Raw genomic sequence first — 22,497 nt, 5'->3', positions numbered from 1 at the left:
ATATTACGAATATAATAATTATCTATGCACGTCAGAGACCCCATTTATTGTCGCATATTGAAGGTTTCCATAAGAGGGGCAAAAGTTAAATCGATAATCCATATAAATTTGAATCATTGATGTTTATTATCTCGACTCATCAAACTTATCTGCAACCCACATAAATTATTTAATAAATAAGTTATAAAATAGATTGTCTTCATGCTTGCGTTATCTTAATCTAACTCAAACTAATCGGATTGCCATCAACCACAGAGGTTTATATTTTCATCAATTAAAATTATTTAATGTTTTTGTAAACAATAAAAATGCTAAACAGCTTGATAATTTTATTGTTCATGAAAATGATATATTAAATATTTAACTCTGGATTGACTGTGAGTGTGATGGGAATGTGAGATTCTTTTTTATTTTTTCAAAGACAGTGGAGACTAAAAATGAAACGCAGGACGATTCAACTATTTTAGCTCAGCTGGCTAGAACAAATTACTTTGATAATAAATTTGGTTAGAGAACTAAATTGATAAATAGGTTTATGATGGGGAGTACCAATTTGTTTAAGAACTCGGCAAATTCTTATAACTGCGCACGTAGCATCACGTATCACGTGCCATGCACTCGTGCGTGGAGGTCGGGTGGCTCGGATCTACTGGAGACTAATAAGTAGATCGGGAACACATCGAACGAAGCCCTAGCAATTCCTTCCGGCTTGTGAAAGAATTGCTTCCGGGAGGAAGGAAGTGATCGATGGCTCGACGTGAGGAGCGCGATTCTCGAGGCGAGCGCTTCCACTCCAGGTCGGGGAGAGAGCCCAGGTGGGTTCAGTCTGTGTGTATTTGCCTCGAGTTTTTCCCATTGTGTTGATCAATTTTCATGAGAATTTTCTAGTTTCGAAGTTAGTGTCATCGTAATTATAATCGTGCATCTAGTCAGGAAGGAGAAGCTATGATCTTATCACAGTAAGGCAATATTGATTTCTATGAATAGATTGGAGAAAAGTTGTTTTATAAGAGAGCAAAGCAATTCATTTAGCATATGCAAAGCATTTGATTTGACTAATCCGTGACAGACCTTAAGGGTTGTGAACTATCGCATTGATCCTTTGTGCAGCTGCGTTAGATTGCCAGAGTGGTGGTATTAGAGTAATATTGTTAGAGAAGAGGAACAGAAATGAAAAGAGAACAAATGATGGGTCCTTTAGCTACGTGGATCAAGTAGAGGAAGAAGAGGAGAGGGAGAACTGTGCTGGCTTAAATTTCAGATAGTGATTGGGGAGCTATATGTATGAGAGGAAGCGCGAAAGTGGGAACTATATGGCTCAATGAGAGTTCATCCAGGCCGATAGAAAGCAGAAGAGGGGGAGAGATTAGAAGTGCTCTTCTTAAGAATAGATGAAAAATTTAGGAGAATTAAAACTAAGCTGCTGCTCTTTTGAATATTTTCCATATGTCATATGCTACACTAGTATGATTCTCAATGTAGTGGCTGGAATATTAATCTGTATGTATTTAGACTGGAATTCTGAGTGTTGTGCATTATAAGTACATCATGTGTTTAAACTACTGATACCATATTTCTGCTTAAGGATTTGTTCTTACAGATGTAGTGGGTCGCCTAATAAGCAATAGACAGTTTGTAAGTTTTCTAAAGGAAATTCTGCCTCTTCAAGTCCTAACTGTGTTTGTACTAGCACATAAGTTTTTCGGATCAATTACCTTTCTGTTGGACAACAAAACATGTATGCATTACTTTCCCCCCATTTGTAGTCCAAAGAAAGCAAGAAGAGATGGGAAACCTGCAACTGAGAGAACTTACCACAGTCGTAATTTTCATGGCGATAAAACATCTGATCGTGATGAAAAAGGAGGAAGACGTTGGCAAGATGCTGGCCCACTGGATAAGCCTATATCTACTGAAACAAAGCTGCTGACTGATGTTGAAAACAGAGGGTCTGAAGCAAAGGAAGATGGATTTTATGATAGGACCAGGCATTCTGCAGACTTTAGAGAAGTACCACGACCAAAATCTTACTCTCAGGTCCCACTTTTTTTCTATTAACTTGTGGGTATTTCTTACCAGTAACTAGCGTTATTTCTTTGCTAATTCAAGCAATTCCTTTACTTTCTATATTCTATGAGAAATGACTACATTTTTTGTTCTTTGTTTATATAATGCCTTCCAAGTTTATCATTCTTAGGTATTTTGACATGCTTTTGAAATTTTTAGGTGTTTATTACTTATGAGTGGAAATATGACTTTTGTAGCTGCAACTACAAAAGTAAATATTTAGATCATCTACTGCAGTCTTAATAGGGACGACAATACGGAAAAGTTCCTCAGCTGCATGTCACTAGAACTTTCTTTTTTCTACAACACCTGCTGAATTTTGTCTTTAGGTACACTATTCTGATTTTTTTTACTTTTAAGTGTTGGTAGATCTTAGTTCAGAAAGATATCACAACGCAGAGATCATGGTAATTTGCAACAACAAGGTTTTCTAATGCTGTATCCCAGTTATAATATTTTATTAAATGTTTTCCAACTTGGTTAGTTCTATATAGTTGAGGTTTTCTTTTGGTCATTGTTTACCTTCATTTCTTCAGATTGCGGGACAAATATGCAAGTGGCTAAACTAAAAGAAGTCAGCAAATAAAAATAATTTCAAATAAACATATGAAACTATGTTATAGTATATGATCACAAGCAAGATGCTTCGTTTCCAAGAGAATGACTTAGATCATTGGAAGTATGAAAATTTTCTTTGATTAAAGTCATTCACTCAGAATTGAAATCAAATCATCAAGTAAGATGGTAGACTAAGGCTAACAAATAGACAACAAATTCCAGCATGATTGGAAGCCTGTGCTGGAATTTGATCTAAAGATGAATTCTGAAATCTAATCTGAAAGATTAGATTTGGAAGCCAACGAATGTCAGAATCAAAATATCCGAAAAGTCGGATTCTTAAGAGAGTTTTAGAAGTCCCATGATGTATTGGAAATGTCGAAGAATGCAGGAGGAATGAAAGAAAGTATCAAATTTGTGGAAAGAGACCCTAGGCTTTGCGCTTTGAGTAGGGGTGGCAATTGTGTCAGGTTAGTCGAGCTCGAGGGGGGTTCTATCCGGTCCAGTCATGATAATGTAAACATGAACATGACCTGTTTACTGATCAAAATTTCTAAAAACGAACATGACCTATTTATTCAAGGGGTTATATAGGTCATAAACAAATTGTTGGGTAACACAAGTAATTTGAAATTATATAAGTTATTCAAATTATAAATTAATTTTTTTGTGCTATAAATAGGTTATTCAGGTCATAATCAAATTATGTGTCATAAGCATGTTTGTAGAATGAGCATAAATGTGTTAAATGAGTTGAGGTAACAAACATAATGATACAAAACATGGTAGAGAGAGGGAGATGGAAGAGAAATGGAAGAGACACAAGAGGAAGGAAGTTTCACATATCTATCCTTAACAATGGTTTAACACCTTTTTTTTACTAAAGAGAGCAATTAAAAAAAATTTCATATACCTCAAAAGAAAGCACCTTAGACAAATTACAATAAAAATAAGTAAAAGACACCTTAGACAAATGAAAAATATAAAAATAATCATAAATGTCGCATAATAAATAAACTCCACCAGAACCAGATCACTATATGGGGGATCATCAAATGTCGGTGTCTTTTGCGCTAATATATATATCATCGTGTTCTGTCAGTGATGTTTGCATCACACAAATGTAACTTTATTTTCATGATCCGGTCAAGCGGGTCAACTTGCTTATAATCTGAACCCTACTATATTAAACTCAAACTCATTTAAAACCTTCGGGTTTGTGTCAAGTCAAAAGTTGCCATCCCTAGCTTCGAGGCTTCCGATTTCACATCGGAAGGAATCTTCACAAAATCCTTGGCGAAAGGTTCAAGCCGTTTTTATTTCATCAAAGACCGTCTAAATACAATGTTTTTTAAAACTATTTTTAGTGCTAACATAAAATCCGAAGTGAATAATGACCCAACTAGACCAAAATAAGTCAAAACAAACCAACTTATGAGCTGGAAATTAGCCCGAAAATACTAGAAAATAGATAAAGATATATAACAACTAACCAAAATCGAACTAGATCCAATGACACAAATAAGTAAGCCAAAGTTGGGTCCAATGTCCTCATCACCAACTATACGCTGTTGTTTCTGTTTAGCAGAGTGCTAGCTTGACATGATTCTTTGTTTACTATCTTTTGTGCACGAATCATATAAGTTTACTGCTATAGTGGATCTTCTTCAGACGTGCACTCTCAAGTGTTCCCTTGTGTATGACAATCTTAGGCTACCTATGGTTTTATGTACAGCTTGGTGAGCAAAGCAGTGCTGGGCAAGGTGGTCGAAAGTATGTTCGGCGAGCTACTGGTAGTGATTCTCTCTCATCTCTACTGGTGCTTTATTGTGCACACTTTAATCCGCTCTTAATTTCTTTATCCGTTTTATATACTCTTACACAGATCATGGACGGTGGAGTGATCAAAAGGAGCAATCTGGACACAGAGTCAAAGACAAAACTGAGGAACAGGATTTGCAGAGGAAGGATGAGAGACCTCAATATCATGCAGATGATAATACGGTAGGGAGACCTGATGGAGAAGTTGAGGCACCCCCTGTTAGAAGAAGACCAGCATTTAGGGAGAAGAAAATGCCAATAGAACCAGAGTCTGATTTGAAAGCATCAAGTTGTGATCAACATGTATTTGGTGCTGCAAGAAAAGAAGAAAGAGGGGACTATAATTCTTGTCGAGTAGATAAACCTGAGAGACCATTTAAGAACACAGACGAGAGAAACAATAAGAGAGAAGAAGGTTTTGCTCGAAGATCTGAAGTACGGAAGACAGACCACCAATCAAGGGACAGGTTCCCTCGCAGGGGCATGTGGGGTAGGGACAGCTTTGATGGCCGGTACAGTGAGAGGAACAATTATCGCCAGGCTGGCGTTCAACTTGATAAATGGAAGCATGATCTATTTGATGAAGCCAATAGAAGCCCAACTTCGAAGAATGAAGAAGAGCAGATTGCAAAAGTTGAAGCCCTGTTGTCAGGCTAATGAATTCTCTTTTCGTGTGGGCTTCATAGCAGTTTCCTAGTTCTGATGAATTCTCTTCTTCTGTGTGCTTCATATCTGTTTCCCAGTTCAGCTTTCCTAGTCGTATGCATTTTCCACCGTTTGCAAGCATACCTGCACTAGTGATCATCTTTAATGAAACCGAGGCAAAATTGCTGTCTTAATGTGGAATCCTTACAACTTTTCCTAATTTGGCTCTACCATTTTGGTTCATAGATTTATATTTGCATAGACTGTAGTGAGCAGGGGTTTTAATGAATTCTTCCAGTGCCTTGATGTTTCAAACTTTGAATGCAAGAGTAATCGCAGTATTTTCCCAGTGAGCTATCTGCACTTCTCGTACTTAATATTTAATGTCAAAGAAATATGGCCTATTAGCTCAGTTGGTTAGAGCGTCGTGCTAATAACGCGAAGGTCGCAGGTTCGAGACCTGCATGGGCCAGCTAAAATTATTTTTTTCATACCTAACTACCTAAGGCCTCAAATTTATCTTCATTGCAATTTCCACTGGCGATATATTTCGGTCCCTCTCCAACTGAGAGCAAGTAGACCTTGCTTCGTCCTTCTTGCTGCCTTCCATTTCCTCTCTCTATGGCGCGCTCCGTCTTCGACCGCGGAGCACTCAGAACCGAGTTCGATAACGCCGGAATAAGCCCTCGGTTTATCCCCATTATCTGGAAGTAAGTACTATTCCTCTCTCTCTCTCTCTCTCTCTCTCTCTCTCTCTCTCTCTCGACCTAGGGTCTCTTATTGCAATAATGGCGGTCTCAGGCATATGCTCCAAAATCCTGGCTGCGACCTCGACGACGTCCCTTCTCTGCCTTCATCCGCCTACACCCTCCTCCGCTCCAAGTTCCGATCCATGACCTCCTCCCTCATCTCGTCTATCGAGTCCAAGGATCGGGTCACTACCAAGCTTCTCATACGCCTTCAGGTACTCCCTAGGGTTTCTCTTTCGTTCTTTGGGATGTTCTGATGTGGTTCTGCTGCCTGTATTAGATCTATTTTACACGAATGCTCCATTCTGTTACTCTTCGTTCTTGTTTGTTTGAGATTGCAGTGAAATACTAATGGGGAACTGTTCTTTTTGGTGAATCTAAGTATATTCCTTAGTCTCCAGGCTGATTTTAAAGTTTACTTGCATAGTTCGTTGAGTTTCCTGCCTTTTGGTTGGCTATGTTGATTGAATGGCCACGGTATTGCTAGGTATTATGAATTAAGGAATTGCGTCTACAATCCGTGTCAATAGTGACTAACATGTTGATTGGGAACGTGCTAATTGAAATGTAGATACCAACAAATTATGTTTGCAGGAATGCTGTATTAACTGATAAGATTTTAAGTACATAACGACACTTGTTAAATAACCTCTGTATTACTGATTATTGTTCTGTTATAATCCAATCTTTGGCAATAGATTTTAATGTTACTTAAAAAGCACACTTTTCACTGTTGTGGACGATCTGCGACTCCTGAAGTTGTACTATTGAACTACTCTGCTCCTTCAATAGATTGCTTGATGGGAGCAAGTTAAATTTAGTGCCCTATAGTTTACCAGTACAAAGCCCTTGCTTTTTGAATGCATAAGCCAAAAATACACTTTGAATGTCAGGTCATTTCTGCTAAGCTTGCATGTACCCAGATGGTCAATGTAAATTGTTGGGATGAGCCTTGAGTTCTATATACTGATAACAAATCTGACTTGATATGGTTCCTTGTTCGTATTTAGTTGCATAATGAGTCACAGCTTATCGATAAGTTTTCTTGGATCTACTCTTCCTTTGTTTGAACATTTCAATTATTGTGCTGTCTTGACTGTTACATGAATGAAATTTTTATGTTTTATGATTCTATGTATCCAGAATGGCACTTCTGTAGAAGCTGTAATCATGAGATATGACACACGACTAGGGAAGTATAATGGGAAACCTCGTTCGGGGGGTGTAAGATCAACTCTATGTGTCTCATCACAGGTATAATAATTTTCTTTGTTCTTTAGAGTAACTATTTTAATAGGTGGGAGAATTTTCCCCATGTTTGAACTTTGAATTTTCTACTGCTTCTACTTATGGTTTAGAGATGTGATTTGCCCTTTCCACTTTATAATTAAACTTTAAAATATTATTCAGGTCGGTTGCAAGATGGGTTGTAAATTCTGCGCTACTGGGAGCATGGGATTTAAGAGCAATTTGTCATCTGGAGAAATTGTCGAACAGCTAGTTTATGCAAATCAATTTTCACATATCAGGAATGTCGTTTTCATGGTAATTTTCTTAAGGATGACTTCTTTTTCTATTGTATGTCATCCTAGCTTACTGACTCTTTAAGATCTTATAAGAAAAAGAAAGAGTTGTGCTATCATCCAATATATCTCAGTAATTAGACTTAGATACTATGTTCTCTTTTCTTTTCATATCTTGGAGTTGTTCCTCGAGGAGCTTGTGCTTTGGTATGCCCTTTTTTAGCTTAGAGGCCTTATTTATAAGAATGACACATCCTTGTGAGACTGTAATTGTTGTCCTCCAACAATTTTTTTTCTCTTCAGCGAACACCTGCAAGGCTGTAATTAACAAATTTTGCTGATAAACACTTTTGAGAATTACACGGATGTAGGATGACAGATGCATTTAATGTGATGATATTCCCACTAATCAATGCCTTCTCATCATGCCTGATAAGTTAAGTTTTTTGTAATGAACATGCAGGGAATGGGAGAGCCATTGAACAATTATTCTGCTTTAGTGGAAGCCATCCAAATCATGACTGAATTCCCATTTCAGCTGTCACCTAAGAGAATTACTGTATCAACTGTAGGTATCATAAACTGAGTTTGTGGCAATTAGCTCTTCTGTATTTTCAAGAATACTTTTGGAAGACTACTTTTTCTTGTTAATTATATTTTAGCTGCTATATTTTTGTTTCTTTTGTGGATGCAAATATGTTGATACACCAATTATGTATACAATGATGAATGTAGACTATTTATTTGGATTTTTTTTCCTCTTCCAACTGCAAGTATGTCACGGGATAGGCAGATTAGTTGAACATCTGAACATGCTAAGAAAAAGCTATTTTTCCTTCTTTCTAGTTGGTAATCCGTAATCCTTAATTGTATTAAAATGAAGTGTGTATCTCATCATTTTTTATTTTGACATCATGGATTCACTTTGGTTTTATGCCAATTTTTTCTTCGGATTTTACTTGTTAACAATCATCTTGTGACCTCTGTTCTTTTGTTTTCTTCACAATAAATCAGTGATTTTATTCTTTTTACCTTCAGAACTTCCTCTAGTCTTTGTCAAGCTTGATTGTATTATTTCAAGTTTTCAATGTTTCTCTCTATTAATTTCTGGTGAGAACTGAATCTTCCTTGGGTCTACATATGAAATCATAAAAGTCGATATATGCCTATATTATCAGCCAGAGTATGGCCCTAAGCACTCCATTATTCATCTGTCCTTAAGCCTCTCTGCTGCCTTATGGTCCAGACAACCTATGCTGACCGTAGCTAGTTCCATTAGAAGTTTCCTTACCACACTTGCTGTCTTGCAGATTGGATAAGCTTTATAGACATAATCTGACTCTCTAAACAAATAATATGCTCTATTCAACATTTATGCTTTCATCCCTTAAAATCTGGTATTTTATGAGTTCAACTCAAAACAAAGCTGTTCCATTTTTTCTTATGACTTCCATTACACATGTGAAGCATGGACTAAAATAAATTTTTTGATGGGCATCCTCATCAGCATGATTATTTCTGACAATAGTGGAAACTGGAAAAGAGTCAGTATTATTTCTTTCTCCTATCCTGTCGGGTCTCATCCTTTCAAGTTTGATCTAAACAATTTCTCTCCAGATACATGAAAGAAAGAAGTCATTCTAAATTTGTTGGGAGAACTCTTTCTTTATGCATTATTTTGCCCATTAACCGTTTCTATTTATCGACATACAACCACTTGTATTTGAAGATAAACTTGAAAAATTGATGCAATTTTTTGACAAAAAAATTGATGAAATTTAGAAAGTATTGGTGCTGGCCACACTAGGTGGTACTTTGGTAGCAAAAGAGATGCCAAGCAGTGACAATTGAAAATGCCATTGAGCATTTCGTCTCACATAAATGGCAAGGTATTGATGAATGACTAGTGCTCCAGCTGTTGCGTTACACACATCTGTTTTCATGCTTGTCTTTATTAAAGGATTTAACTGTACCTAGCTGGTGAGTATTACTTGCAATAGCAAAATACATGAAATGTGCTATCGCAGTTTTCTTCAATCAAAAGGTAATATTTTCTGAGATTTTCCGTAGGTTGGTATCATACATGCAATCAACAAGCTCCATGATGACCTTCCAAATGTAAATCTAGCTGTGTCACTGCATGCTCCTGATCAGGATATACGCTGTCAGATAATGCCTGCGGCTCGAGCTTTTCCTCTAGGAAAACTCATGGAAGCATTACAAGGCTATCAAAACAAGAGGTGAGAGCTAGAACAAATGGCCTTAACGATCCAGTGAGTTTGTGAGTTCTGTAATGTGGTGGAACATTATTAAACTTTATTGCAGTGACCAAAATATTTTCATCGAATATATCATGCTTGATGGAGTCAATGACCAGGAACAGCACGCTCACCAGCTTGGCAGACTTCTAGAAATGCTTAAAGTGGTAAGCATTTATTTTACAATTGCTTTCTTTCTACAGTTTACTTGCAGAATTTGATCTAATTTTATGGTGATAGTAAGTATTCTCATCATTTTTGTTGTGTAATGTAGGCTCTTTGGATAATAAGTAAACTAAAAAAAGAAGGAACGACTGGGCAAATTCTGACATGATTAAGATATTTATTTTGTAAGTTGAACTTAAACAAAACTTGTTATGATGGATCCAATTTTCAGGTAAAGGCACTGCAGGGCAGTAATCTGTTACTTTCTGCATAAATTAATTTTGAAATTTTAAGAGTTAGGGTCTTTCAGACTTGCTTCTGCCAAATAGCGAATATTAATGTCAAAGAACTGGTTTAAGAGATCTTTTTCATTATTTAGGGTTTACTTCTACATGGATAATAGTGCCTTCGTTAGAACACTTTTCTGATTAAACTCAAACAGTCAAACTTTGTCCATGTCACTTAGGTGCTATGCTTCAGTGAAGTTAGGCGGCCTTTGGCTCGAGAGGATCTTGATTCTGATTGCATAAAATATTGACACTTGTTAGGATACAAGAAAATATAATCCAAAGTTTGCCAAACTTCTGCTTCAATATCCTATACAAGGATCACAAGCATTTCTTTCCCAGTCATGGGAATGAAAGACTTTACAACTTTGTTCTACCCTTAGTATTGACCTTGGCCTTACTGTTTTCATACATTCGTATGTTAACACACTTAAGCCTGCACATATGAATCTGATATTATCTTGTCCAAGTATTCAGCGCTGTAATTATTCTCTGGATTCTAGGTTGTGTAAATATTGTCTAAATTCCAGTGCATATTATTTCACAAAATTGTCTATATTGTTCACTCCAGTTCTGACTCTGATGAAAGCAGGTCGTGAACTTGATACCCTTCAACCCAATTGGTACTTCTAGTTGTTTCAAAAGTAGCACTGATCAGAACGTGGCAAGGTTCCAAAAAGTCTTGAGAGGTATCTATAATATCAGAACAACAGTTCGCCAGCAGATGGGTCAAGATATAAGTGGTGCTTGTGGCCAGTTAGTCGTCAACCTTTCTGAACAAAGATCGGCTGGTGGAGCAAGCCTGTTAACTGACATAGAAGATCTTCGTATCTGATGCTTGGTACCCCTAATCTTCCATGCACCTCGGCCCTTTTCTGCAGCTGACATAGGCATGCTTGTGAGTTTCTCCTTACAAACGAGTACATCATCTTTCATTGACACTGATTTCTCTTCTACTCGTGATGGTGCCAAATTTTTGCTTGTTCATATAGATGTTGTAAATGCTAGAACAATATTGTCAACGGTCTAACTGCCCAAATTTGTTTGCATTACTGAATGTGGTATATAGTAGAGGGAAAGAAACAATTCTCTTATTTCATTACTAGTGGCTCCATCGTACTTTTGCAACTTTCATATGATTGGTCTTCTTGCTTGCATGTGCGTATTAAATGGATGCCTTCTGATTTTGCCCTAAGTTTCCAATCCGTCGGAACTCCTGCTTCAGTTCATTTCTCTCTTGCATAATTTGTGCGAACGTGCCTGCGTTATGCACTAGCCTAGAGAGCAGACCATATTTTCTATTCAGACATTAAACTTCCAAAATAACTTTGTAAATAGTATGATCCACTTCACAATTCACAGCGTAGTCTTGTTTGTCAGTTTACGAGTCGGATACGCTGAAAAGTTGCAGGTCTGTAAGAAAGAGCCAGTGTCGATTGGGCACTTTGATGGGAACGCTAGGATCCCTCCTGCTTGACTCTCCAAGGATAGAAAGAACCCTTCAGGTCTTCAACGTCTTAAAAGAACATGTGAGAAAATTTCTCTCCTTAATTAAATAGCAATAAAGTAAGGCAGCCTAATGTTCAAAATGTTCAAAAGGCAATACAATCACTAGACAACGTCTGAGCACCTATTAGTAAATATCTGAATCAAACTATAATGCATGTACACCTGTACTCATGGTAAACACAACGCGACCCGCTACTTCCACCAACACACTTTAGTACTTCACCAATTGTCAAATAGGGGCGAGCCATAGATGATCTACCACTCAAACTTGCAGGACCAAAGCGCACAGGCCAAAATAGAGCAAAAGCTCTTGATGCCACTTTTAGTACTTTACCAATTGTCAAATAGGAGCGAGATGATCTGACACTCAAAAGTTGCATGACCAAATCACACTGGCCAACGTAGAACAAAAGCCCTCGATTCCGGTTGCAGCTTCCATCTTGTTTGCCTGAAGTATTTCAGATAAAACGGAGTGTAAGGCAGCAAACCCGTAAACAGCTGGTTGAACAGGGATATCATAGTTTGACAACCAATTGATAGATAGGATGATGTGCTCTTCAGCAAATTGGTATAGTTAAAAAGGTAAACATGGTTTACAGCAGATAGGAGATGCATCTTTGCTTCAACTACAAGGATTCCAGCAATATAGCCATTTTGCAGAGTCATCAACTTGCTTCGGCTTGAGTCTATTCATAAATTAGAGAGACATTAGTTTGACGGTCTCCACAGCTGTCTCCAAACTAGAGGGAACCTAAAGAAAACACAATAGTGATAGCCAGAATGGAATAAGGATATGTACAACTAGCTTAGAGAAACTTAACGACAAAGTTAATGGAATGCTAGACAGCAGACTTACAATCTATCATTTTCAAAAGATAAATGGGTACAGTGCAGCATCAGGTACTGTCCTCCAATTTAAACCTTTAAATGAGCAAAAAAATTAGTTTCTGAATATATGGTATCTGATAGAATTCTATATAAAATTGACAAAAGAAAATTGGTGATGGGAGAAAACGGCGAAAGAAATATTCTCTTGACAAATTTCGCAAAACCTCTCACGACAAGGTCAGAAAAGATGGTGAAAGTTACCGTGGTGCTTGTTTATCTCCAACTGCACTATAAACAACCCTCCGATACTGTGTAGCAAGTTCCTGGAAGAATTGGAGATCTGATGGTTGTACTCTCTTGATTGCAATGTTAAAATGTCTCATAGATACTTGAGATATTTGTAAGCTCTCCTGTAAGTTTTAGTCATCCATGAACAAATTTATATAATAAGAATCATAATGATTGCATATATTTTCTTAAGCATTTGTTCTTAGCATAATTAATGCCAGATTTTAAGCGGGAAAGGAGAAGTGTACATACACTCAGATCTGATTGAAAGAAATAAGAATCTATAAGAGAACAAGGCAATAAAAGATGCCCAGAGATGTAAAACTAGAATGACACCCTGAAATCAGAAGGAATGGCAAACAACAAAAGATTGCAAAGATGGAAAAATTGCAGCATATTTTGAGTGTTCAAAGAAAGATAAATCATGTTAAAAAAACAGTGATTGGAGAAATTCAGGCAACAGTAGAACATAACAAATAAGAAGGTACCATATGCAAACTCAAAATAATACGGAAAAGCCCAAGTAAAGTAATTAAAGACAATCTTGTACAAGATTTTTATACGACAGATGTAAATAAGAACCTAGCCTGGAACCAAAAGAAAGCAAGATAGTATCCATAGGTAACTTTATATGCAGCTAAAAGTTTAACATGTATATCCTTTTATTCACTCTTTTCTCAAGTCTTTTGAAATCCTTGAAGGCTGGAACCAAATCCATGATAAAAAATAAGAAACTAGCCTTGAGCCAAAAGAAAGCAAGATAGCATCCATAGGTAACTTTATATGCAGCTAAAAGTTTAACATGTATATCCTTTTATTCACTCTTTTCTTAAATCTTTTGAAGTCCTTGAAGGCTGGAACTGATTCCATGATGAATATTTTCTATGATAAATATATTATGATGGTTCTAGGCAACATTCACATGAATAATAAACAAATGTGAATTATGTGACGTACTTCTAAAGCTGCGATAGCTGCTTCCCTGCATACTAATTTTATATCTGCGCCAGTATAGCCTTTAGTAAGAATAGCAAGGTCCTTCTCATTGACATCAGAGTTGCAGGGCATGCCTCGCATATGAATACAGAATATCTGTTTACGATCATTTTCATCCGGTGGTTGGACATCTATCAACCTGTCAAACCGACCTGACAAAACAAGTACACATTTATCAATCTACAAGCAAGGTATTCTCGGTTGCAGAATGAAGATAGACGGATGTCATGGATTCTACAGCAGCAAGTATGCTTATTACAAACAAGACAAACCTGGTCTTAGAAGAGCATGATCAATTTTATCAGGACGATTTGTGGCAGCAATAACTGTGACACCAGCTCCTTGGTCCAAACCTGTACCAACCATATTCAGCTGAGGATATCCCCAAAATTGAACCACATAAATAAGTCCAATCAAAATAAAGATTTAATAGAATCCCCATATGAGTTTTGGTAACACGTCCTACTTCTGTAAGTAAGATAACTATGTCATTGATCATCTAATTCTCTGCATGGCCATTTAATTCAGCTTGCAGATAGAACATAAAAAGTTTTGTAACAGCAATGCAGATTTAATTTCATTTCTTAGCTAATATGAGTTCACTTCTTATTTTGCAGATACTATTTATTTGTTCCTTGGAATAAAATTGAATATATATATTAGCACAAGTTTCCAGAGACATGACAGTGTAAATGTTCTTCCTTGAATGACTGCTCAAACTAATTTCAGAGCCTTCATGTACTAATAATTCTTCATGAAGCAACACTACACTTACCATCCATTTCTACTAGCAACTGAGCAAGGACTCTGTCACCAACAGACGTGCCATCTTTTTCATGTCCGCGAACGACTGCTAGTCCATCTATTTCATCAAAGAATATAATTGATGGAGAATTAGCTCGGGCCTTTGCAAACAACGATTTCAGTGCCTTTTCAGATTCCCCAACCCATTTGCTGAAAAGTTCAGGGCCTTTCACTGCTAGGAAGTTCAGTCTTGCTTCAGAAGCCACTGCACGGGCCATCAAGGTCTTACTACAACCTGGAGGGCCAATCAGCAGTGCTGTTCTTGGAGGGCTAACCCCTACACGCTCAAAGGCTTCAGGGCATTCCTGTGGCAACTGAACTATTTCCTTCAGCTGCTCCTTGACCTTCTCTTGACCACCTACATCTTCCCAATGAACCTTTGGAAGCTCAAGCATTACCTGATGATGATGGAAAAAGTTCTCCTATTAAGTTTATCTTTAACAATCTCAGGTGTAAGCATACATGAAGTGAATTATCATAAATATACTTAAAAGTTAAAACAATAGAAACACCTAATGCTGGAGAAATAAATCTCTGCAAAAACATCAATGGCAGAAGGATTCAAGCAAAAATACTGTAGATTGTAAGTCAGAACAATCCAAAAGGGTAATGATCATGTTAGTTTCTCATGATCTGGTTCATGTGCATGAAACTTGATCTGTAGCTTGTTCATCAGGCAGCACTCAAATTAATGGCCTAATGATGTCTCCAAGCAAGTTCCTCCAGTGGAAAAGCATTGCCAATGTCCATTAATCAAATATTAGGTAAGAAAGATTATTGGATTCTCATGGAAAATCATGAAGAAACTAGAAAGTGCAGCATAAGGTCTCTGACAAAGGAACAAAAAACAACTAAGAGAAGTTTAAATCTAATAACAGGCAGCACCAATACAAATGCCAAATTAAGAGACTAACTAGCATCAGAGACACACAATATGGAAAGAAAAACATAGACCATTATAGCTAAAAATGATGAGAAGAGAAAGTACCTCACGCATGGCACTGGGCCTCACTTTCATTTTGGCCTTCTCAAAATCTTCAATGGTCACTTTGAGCTGCATTTCTTTTTTTATTTCATGAGATTTATGGGGCATAATTTCTAGGGATCTTTGAAAATTACCAGAGGGAAGATTCATTGATGACATGGTCAGTTTTGCGAGTGATGATGACAAAGAACCTATTTGGTCCACAGATGTCCCATCCTCCATGTTGTGAACATCAACTGGATGCATATGAACTCCACATCCATCAGGTTTTGAAGTTGGTTCTCCATAATTTTCTCCTGCTTTTGCCTTTATGTGACGGCGAAGAGTAGTCATTGCAGCTTCATTGCAAAGTGCAGCTAGATCAGCACCTACAAATCCATGAGTTGCAGAAGCCAGAGATTGAAGCTCAGTCATCTTGAGTGAGTGATCCATTGCACTTAAAAGGATGAAAAGTATTTCCAACCTCTGAGCAGGGGATGGTACACCTGCAAATCAGCAAAGTAGTATAGTGGTGAGCAATCATTCATCAACTTGAATATCCCAATCTATATACATATGTTGCAGAAAACTGTAACAATTTAATAGAATACACAACAAACCACACATGGTACTTAGTACAATCTTGAAGTCAATTGCAAATTACAACATATAAATAGCACGCAAAATTAATCAGTTAGATGATTATCAATAGGAGAAAAGACACCAATCTTTTAGTCTATTATATCTAATTACTATTACCAATAAAACAAAGTAAATATGATGTCTGGATATGTCATGACTATAAGATCTTATTACAACATACAAATAAGATCTTTTACACTATTGCTTAGATGATATATAACAGGAGATGCACATAAAAGACAACATATTTGTTTTAAATTTTCAAGAATAGGTTTTCTGAAAAATGTACTATTGTCATCTTTAGAACAGCTTCAAATTCTACATCCTCCAACAGTTTCTCAATGGCACTAATGGTTAAGTGTTATTTAACCAAATAAATCCAAAAGCTTCCATCACCATGTGAATATTAAAGAATTTAAACATCATAAAGTGAAGATGAAGTTTCATTACAAACCAATATGCAGATTTGCAACAACATATAAGCAACTAGAAAGTTCATTTACAAATATATGCATATGCCATATGTTGAGTCCCAATTGCATCAAAACACAGAGAACCAGAAAAACTGTGCAAAAAGGATCTCAAGTCTAAATAAAGAGATGAAACAAATCACTTGATATCTCAAAAATGTAGACAAAAAATGCATTATTTCTTGTTTTTCTACCAACATAGTCATGATTCTCTATGTTTTATTGTCAGATATGACTGGGACATGACAATCCAACAAATCTTATCAAAATAAATTCTGAGTGAAGTGATCTTTTATCCACATGGATACCACTCTACAAGCCTAGTTAGATGACAATTTCAAGAAAGAAGCAACATAGATGCATGAAAGTACCTATTTCCATTTCTTGATCAAATCTTCCAGGACGTCTTAAGGCAGGATCAATGCTGTCAGGTCGATTTGTAGCAGCTAGTACAAGTATGTGATCAGTTCTACTTATCTCATCCATCAACTTCAGTAGAGTTGCAACCATTCTATAAGATAACTCTTCACCCCCATCTTTTCTTGATGGAGCAATGGCATCCAACTCATCAATAAATATCTTGAAAACAACAAAGCTATCAATGTTGCATGTTCATAAAACTGTTTTGCCAACTCATTGTACTGCTTTGAAGAAGGAAGAAATCTATAAATATCTTAATTATCCATTCTAAATCCTTAGGACAAGCAAATAACCCAGAGGTCAAAAGAGTAGAGCATAATTTTAGTAGCCTGTAAATAAAAAATTTCCAAACAAGAAAGTATACAGGCCAGAATGAGAATTACACTTTTCAGTCATTCAAATGATCTTTATTCTGAATTTATGATACACTATTTAAAAAAGAACAAGGTAGTCAAACAATGTATCTTCAAAAGAGAGGTCCTATAAAAAAAGAAATCTATGTAGTAACTTTAAAGGCATAACAAGTCAAACAACACCTTTTCAAATTATTCTATGTTCTATGTTCAACAAAATAACTAAACGAATTGTTGTTATCATCATAACTGAAGCGTTTGCTCGAATAGAATGTAAGACAGATATAAAAGGTATAACGCAAAATTCCATATGATTAACTCTTACTACTGGTGGATCTTTTTGTAGACTACAGTTTAAAGAGAAAAGGTCAGCTTTGACCGACATGATTACATGCATTAGATTCATCTTCCAGGTTTAACTTTTCCGAAAAGAATTATCAGAAGAATGTTTATTGTCCCAGAAAACTTGTTGGCTATGGCTACCAATCAATCATATATGCCTTATGCAAATTAAAAGACATTCTTCACAATTGCTAGAGCACTTCAAACAATGACAAAGGCATGCAACAATATCCAACTGAAAAGGAACTTCTAAGACAGCATTATCATTAAGCATGTTGCTAATATGAAAAAAAACACAAAAAGGGCAGCGTAGAAGAAAAAAAAAATCTTACCACAGCAGGTGCACTTTTCCTCGCGGAATCAAAAAAATCATGCAAGGCTTGCTCACTTTCTCCATAGTACTGACTAATGGTTTCAGGTCCACTGATGGAAAAAAATCTGGCTCCAGCATCATGAGCACATAAAGATGCCAATGATGTCTTTCCTGTGCCAGGTGGACCATGAAGAAGCACTCCTTTGTACCTGACATATTTCTAAGATGATCAATGTAAAACAGTGCACAATCAAGAGAATTATTCTTTTATGTAATAACGATCAAATTGCAGAATGATAACGGCCATGTGGCCTCTTGGTAAATCATGCAATCAAAATATTTAATGACTTGAGATGCATTACATTACTTGACAGGCTAGGAATTTAAAACTGATCAGAGATGCTGCCTCCCAATAAATCAGAATTTGCTTCTTTCAAAAATATAGGCAACTTGAAAGACTTTGGCCTCGTGAGCAAAGGAAGATGCAGGAAGTGGACTCAGAGATGAGATACTCCAAACATTAGCAGATATCAATGATGTCATAATGATCTTTAGTTAGTCAAATTCATGAAAGGATGATGTAAACGATATGCTTTTCCAATTTATAAATGCAAGAGACTCAGCATAAGTACTAGATTGCCAACAATTTTATTTTATATCCAAGAGGCTGAAAAGAGTACGAGACATAGATTATAGATTAATAATACCAAGTTTCTATATGCAACCCATTGAAATAGTAATCATTCATCAAGCTTAAATTTGTTTCACTGGTCTATTGTCAAACATGGTTTCTCAATAAATTGATGAAAATGCTATTGGTACGTTGTGTCATTGATTTTCATGTAACGCCTACAGAAATACATACAAACTAAAAAAGTGAAAAAAAAAAGATTATGGTACTGGGTTTTTTTTTTCATACTTACATGATAGGCCATATAATAATTTATGACACGAAGATATGAAGTGTCTTACTTTTAGAACACAAAAAATTCCTCATGAAGGAATCGACATCTTTAGTGTATCAAAGGAAAAATTATAACATAAAGAGTATAAAATAATAGTCTACCAATGGATCTCATCAAAGCGGATGAGATCATTTTCTGCCAAGACAGATCTTTTCTGAGCGGAACTTCAATGAACAACATGAGATTGTGAAAGCATTTGGCAGATGTACTCTAGTTGATGCAAAATATCTACCCACTATATGTAGACACATATATCCTCATCTTAATGGCATTCTCCTAGACTGAAAAGCTTAGCAGGAATAATGAATGTATCTAAATAAACCTATCATACTGAGATGAAAAGTTGGCACGCTATTCAACAACAATCCAAAAATGCAAAACTAATGGACCAATAAAAACATATGCAACATTTCGACCTACATTCAGCTAGACATGGATGCCAGATAATAACAGTTGGAAGAGCAGCAAATTAGTTAAAGCAAATTCAAGTCCAAAAGGTGATGAGACATGTCTCACACTCTCACTAAGATGAAGAAATCTTCAGGAAGGAAGCCAAACAACTCTTTCCAATATACCTTCAGGTAATACTTGTAAAGAATACTTGCACAGATCATAACAAGCAACTAAACTAATCATCAATGAAACTTGTAGTTCTTTAACTGGAAGTTCATATATGTTGCAATCACAACTGAAAGAATCTTCTTTGGAAAAAATTGATCCGATTATCTTAAGCAACATAACTAAAAATTGCAACGTGAGGACCTGAGATACTATTGAAACTAGACATGCCTGCCAGCATTATGCGCCTCCCAAGTCCCAACATATTTTCCTGTACTCTTGTGGATACATTTGAATGATGACAATGATAAGTCTTACGCTACAAAGATCCACAAAATAACCTTCAAGGAATTACTACTCAGATTTTTCATGTAAGGGAAACCACAACCTAACTCATGAACAACCAAGATCACATTTGCTTCATCATAATGTATATAATTAGGTAATAACACTAACAAAAAGCTACAAAAGTACGACAGTGGTGAAAGAAGGAAATAAGCAGCAAGCAACAACTTCAATAATTTTAAGGAATTTGTTATATAGGTGTTGGGAGTGCAAACCATAAAAAAGGATCGTTGCTGGACAAAGAAAATGAAATAATTTCCTTCAATGCCTCAAATTCCTTGGCTAAGCCACCCAAGATTGGTGTTGAGAATGAAACCCTTGGCAAAGCTTCGGCAGTATCCAATGATGAAATTATTTGCTTCAGTGCTACATATTCTTTAGATACACCACCAGCGATTGTAACATCATTAGCTTCCTTCTCCACTATATCGTTGTTTGATGCAACTGACGCCTTAGATGACATCCCTCCTGCCAAGAGGTCGGAACTCAAGAGATGCACTTTAGTCTTAATGTCCACTAGGAAAGCAGCACCCTCTTGGTCAAGACTACCAGAAACCTGAATCTCATGCAACAAAGGATCACGTTTCTCTGATATCAGATCTTGAGCAAAGCAGTCCCCTGAGATGATTTCTGCACCCTCTACAAGAAAAACACACATCTGTCCACATATAGGGAGACTCACAAAGTTCCCTTTCAGCAGTTGTCTTCCAGAGAGCCACCGTGAAGCATATATCTGGAGTAATTCCTTTATTTTATCATCTGCCAGCACCAATCTAACAGCAGAGTCATCCAAGCTGGTAGAGGAATCCACGCATGGCACAACATCTCCAGACTCCCTCGAATTCCAGGGAGTGGCAGCAGGAGTCTTTGGTGACGCAACCTTTCCGCTTCCAACTTCAGCACAGATTAAATCCGATGAATCATTAAGAACACATCCACCCTTTGGCGGAACCAGACTAAGGTAAAGATCCTTGCACTTGAACAAGCGCAACAAGCTATCATCATCAACCTCTGTCGGTTGATCGGATACAGATAGAGGGCATATGAACAATGCTGTACCAATCGCCGGGAACCCCATAGCACACGAAACGGCCCACGATATCCTTACGCTATTCTTAATAACCTAATAGAGATCAATCCAGTTATAGTTATATGAACTCAATATATTCTCTCAAAAATTCTCGATAATTACCTTGCGAGAGGGGAAAACAGTCGCGATTGCGAAGTAACTCCCTGATTCCGTAATATCGTCAGCATCGAAACCGAGACGAGTAGCGAGGGATACCTATCGAAAGCGGCAGAATAAGAGAAGTGAAAGCGGATAGATTCCAGAAAAAGAAACGAAATTCCTGAGTAGATAAATGACTACCGAGACGAGGGAACCGGGGCGGAGGGAGGAGGAGACCATGGCAGAATCGGAAAGCCAAACCATGGCGTGGTTGCCATTGAAGGGCGATGAGTCCGCCTCGGAGATCGCGCCGTAGAAGGCGGCGGCGGAGATGAGAGCGGGATACTTGGCAGGGGCGGAGGAAAGGAGGCGGCGGTGGAAGGATTCGACGGCTGCGGAGTTCTCCGACGGCTCTCGGGTAGGAGTCGAAGGGGTTCGAGGGGTAAGGGAGCGGTCGATCGAAGCGGCTCTCCCGGCCTTCTTTGCTTTCGAAGGCATTTTTGCCGCCGCCTCTAGCTTTCTCACTCACTCACTCTCTCTCTCTCTCTCTTTCCCGGTAGCATTTTTGGACGACTTATCGATGGAAATCGGCACTATGTCTAGTTTCTTTTCATCCAAACACCAAAACTAATGGAAAGAAGTCGGCAACAGAAAGAAGGAAGAGAGATGTAGTCAGAATATTGTTTTCGATTTTGACACATTTTGGTTTTATTGTTCAAATCTCATCAGGTTTTGTTCCTAATACCCGGATATCATTCAAATTCTTCTTCTTCTTTTTATGATTTTAAATACAGAAACGAAACAGGCCCTAAATATTTTTCAATCCTTTCACTTTTTGTATATATAACTGAAAATATAAGAGCCAAATTGCAAATAGTTGATAAGGTTTTTCATATATAATATCCTCATAATCCAGGTAAGTTATTTATTTGTAGGATTAAGGACTCAAATAAGCAAACAACAGCCCAAATTCATCCCTTATTTGCTTCACCCACCGAGTACCGACAACTGAGTCAAACCTTTGAGCGGCGACCATTGACTAAACCTGGATTAACCAAGATCACGACAAGAACCAAGTTTCTGATCCATGAATACAATTAAACACATTCCAAACTTTAAACAAACAAACACATACTCTTGGACTAACTACTGTTGCTGCTGCATGACAGAGACATCCAACTCCGCGTAGTCTTTTGGAATTGCATCCAAATTTAGAAACGCCAAACAAATACCTACTTAACGAAAACAAACTTACAGCATATAATTTGTGTGAATCCATTACAAACAAATTTAAATTAAACAAACACAAACTCTTGGATCAGCTATATCTTTACAAGATAAATACGTCCACTCCAAGATCACACCGGTGGTTGGCATTAAACCAAGTCTTTCCGAGAACGTAACCCCTGGCCATGGTAAACAAGCCAGTGCCTCCTACCACTGCTTACGTAGTCCCTCA

The 22,497-nt window shown here is 37.1% G+C and overlaps 3 protein-coding genes and 1 non-coding gene across 8 annotated transcripts; 3 read left to right on the top strand and 1 right to left on the bottom strand.

The window, feature by feature from the left end:
- Positions 1-625: 625 nt before the first annotated feature.
- On the top strand, positions 626-5,334 carry LOC140778408 (uncharacterized). Its single transcript, XM_073123106.1, has 4 exons — positions 626-815; positions 1,767-2,037; positions 4,361-4,418; positions 4,511-5,334. The coding sequence occupies exons 1-4, from the start codon at positions 748-750 to the stop codon at positions 5,101-5,103; spliced, it is 990 nt and encodes a 329-aa protein (XP_072979207.1). The 5' UTR covers positions 626-747; the 3' UTR covers positions 5,104-5,334.
- Positions 5,335-5,489: 155 nt separating this feature from the next.
- Positions 5,490-5,563, top strand: TRNAI-AAU (transfer RNA isoleucine (anticodon AAU)). Its single transcript has one exon. It is a non-coding gene; the product is annotated as a tRNA-Ile (tRNA).
- Positions 5,564-5,617: 54 nt separating this feature from the next.
- LOC140777191 (uncharacterized) lies at positions 5,618-11,175 on the top strand. 2 transcript variants are annotated; one of them, XM_073121135.1, is made up of 8 exons: positions 5,618-5,801; positions 5,893-6,055; positions 6,984-7,094; positions 7,251-7,385; positions 7,827-7,931; positions 9,434-9,603; positions 9,689-9,788; positions 9,896-10,659. In XM_073121135.1, exons 1-8 carry the CDS (start codon positions 5,713-5,715, stop codon positions 9,953-9,955), a joined length of 933 nt encoding a protein of 310 aa, XP_072977236.1. In that variant the 5' UTR covers positions 5,618-5,712; the 3' UTR covers positions 9,956-10,659. The 2 variants fall into 2 exon arrangements, with proteins under 2 accessions (XP_072977236.1, XP_072977235.1); XM_073121134.1 differs by lacking the exon at positions 9,896-10,659 and adding an exon at positions 10,666-11,175 and having other exon boundaries at positions 5,620-5,801.
- Positions 11,176-11,603: 428 nt separating this feature from the next.
- LOC140777189 (calmodulin-interacting protein 111) lies at positions 11,604-21,651 on the bottom strand. Of its 4 annotated transcripts, none has more exons than XR_012106976.1 (13): positions 21,240-21,651; positions 21,063-21,155; positions 20,086-20,993; positions 18,022-18,211; positions 16,946-17,153; positions 15,487-15,968; positions 14,470-14,896; positions 13,967-14,047; positions 13,656-13,846; positions 12,672-12,820; positions 12,439-12,503; positions 12,180-12,333; positions 11,604-12,030 (listed from the first exon to the last, which is right to left on the bottom strand). XR_012106976.1 is itself a non-coding variant. In XM_073121132.1 (12 exons), exons 1-11 carry the CDS (start codon positions 21,534-21,536, stop codon positions 12,479-12,481), a joined length of 3,051 nt encoding a protein of 1,016 aa, XP_072977233.1. In that variant the 5' UTR covers positions 21,537-21,651; the 3' UTR covers positions 11,604-12,333; positions 12,439-12,478. The 4 variants fall into 4 exon arrangements, 2 of the variants coding, with proteins under 2 accessions (XP_072977233.1, XP_072977234.1); XR_012106977.1 differs by having other exon boundaries at positions 12,180-12,268; XM_073121132.1 differs by having other exon boundaries at positions 11,604-12,333.
- Positions 21,652-22,497: the final 846 nt, after the last annotated feature.

Source organism: Typha angustifolia, chromosome 15 (assembly GCF_048772165.1).
Source record: "Typha angustifolia cultivar Huaian chromosome 15, ASM4877216v1, whole genome shotgun sequence".
Taxonomy (NCBI): domain Eukaryota; kingdom Viridiplantae; phylum Streptophyta; class Magnoliopsida; order Poales; family Typhaceae; genus Typha; species Typha angustifolia.
The sequence above is the reverse complement of the archived record's forward strand: the minus strand, read 5'-3'. Positions and strand labels throughout refer to the sequence as shown.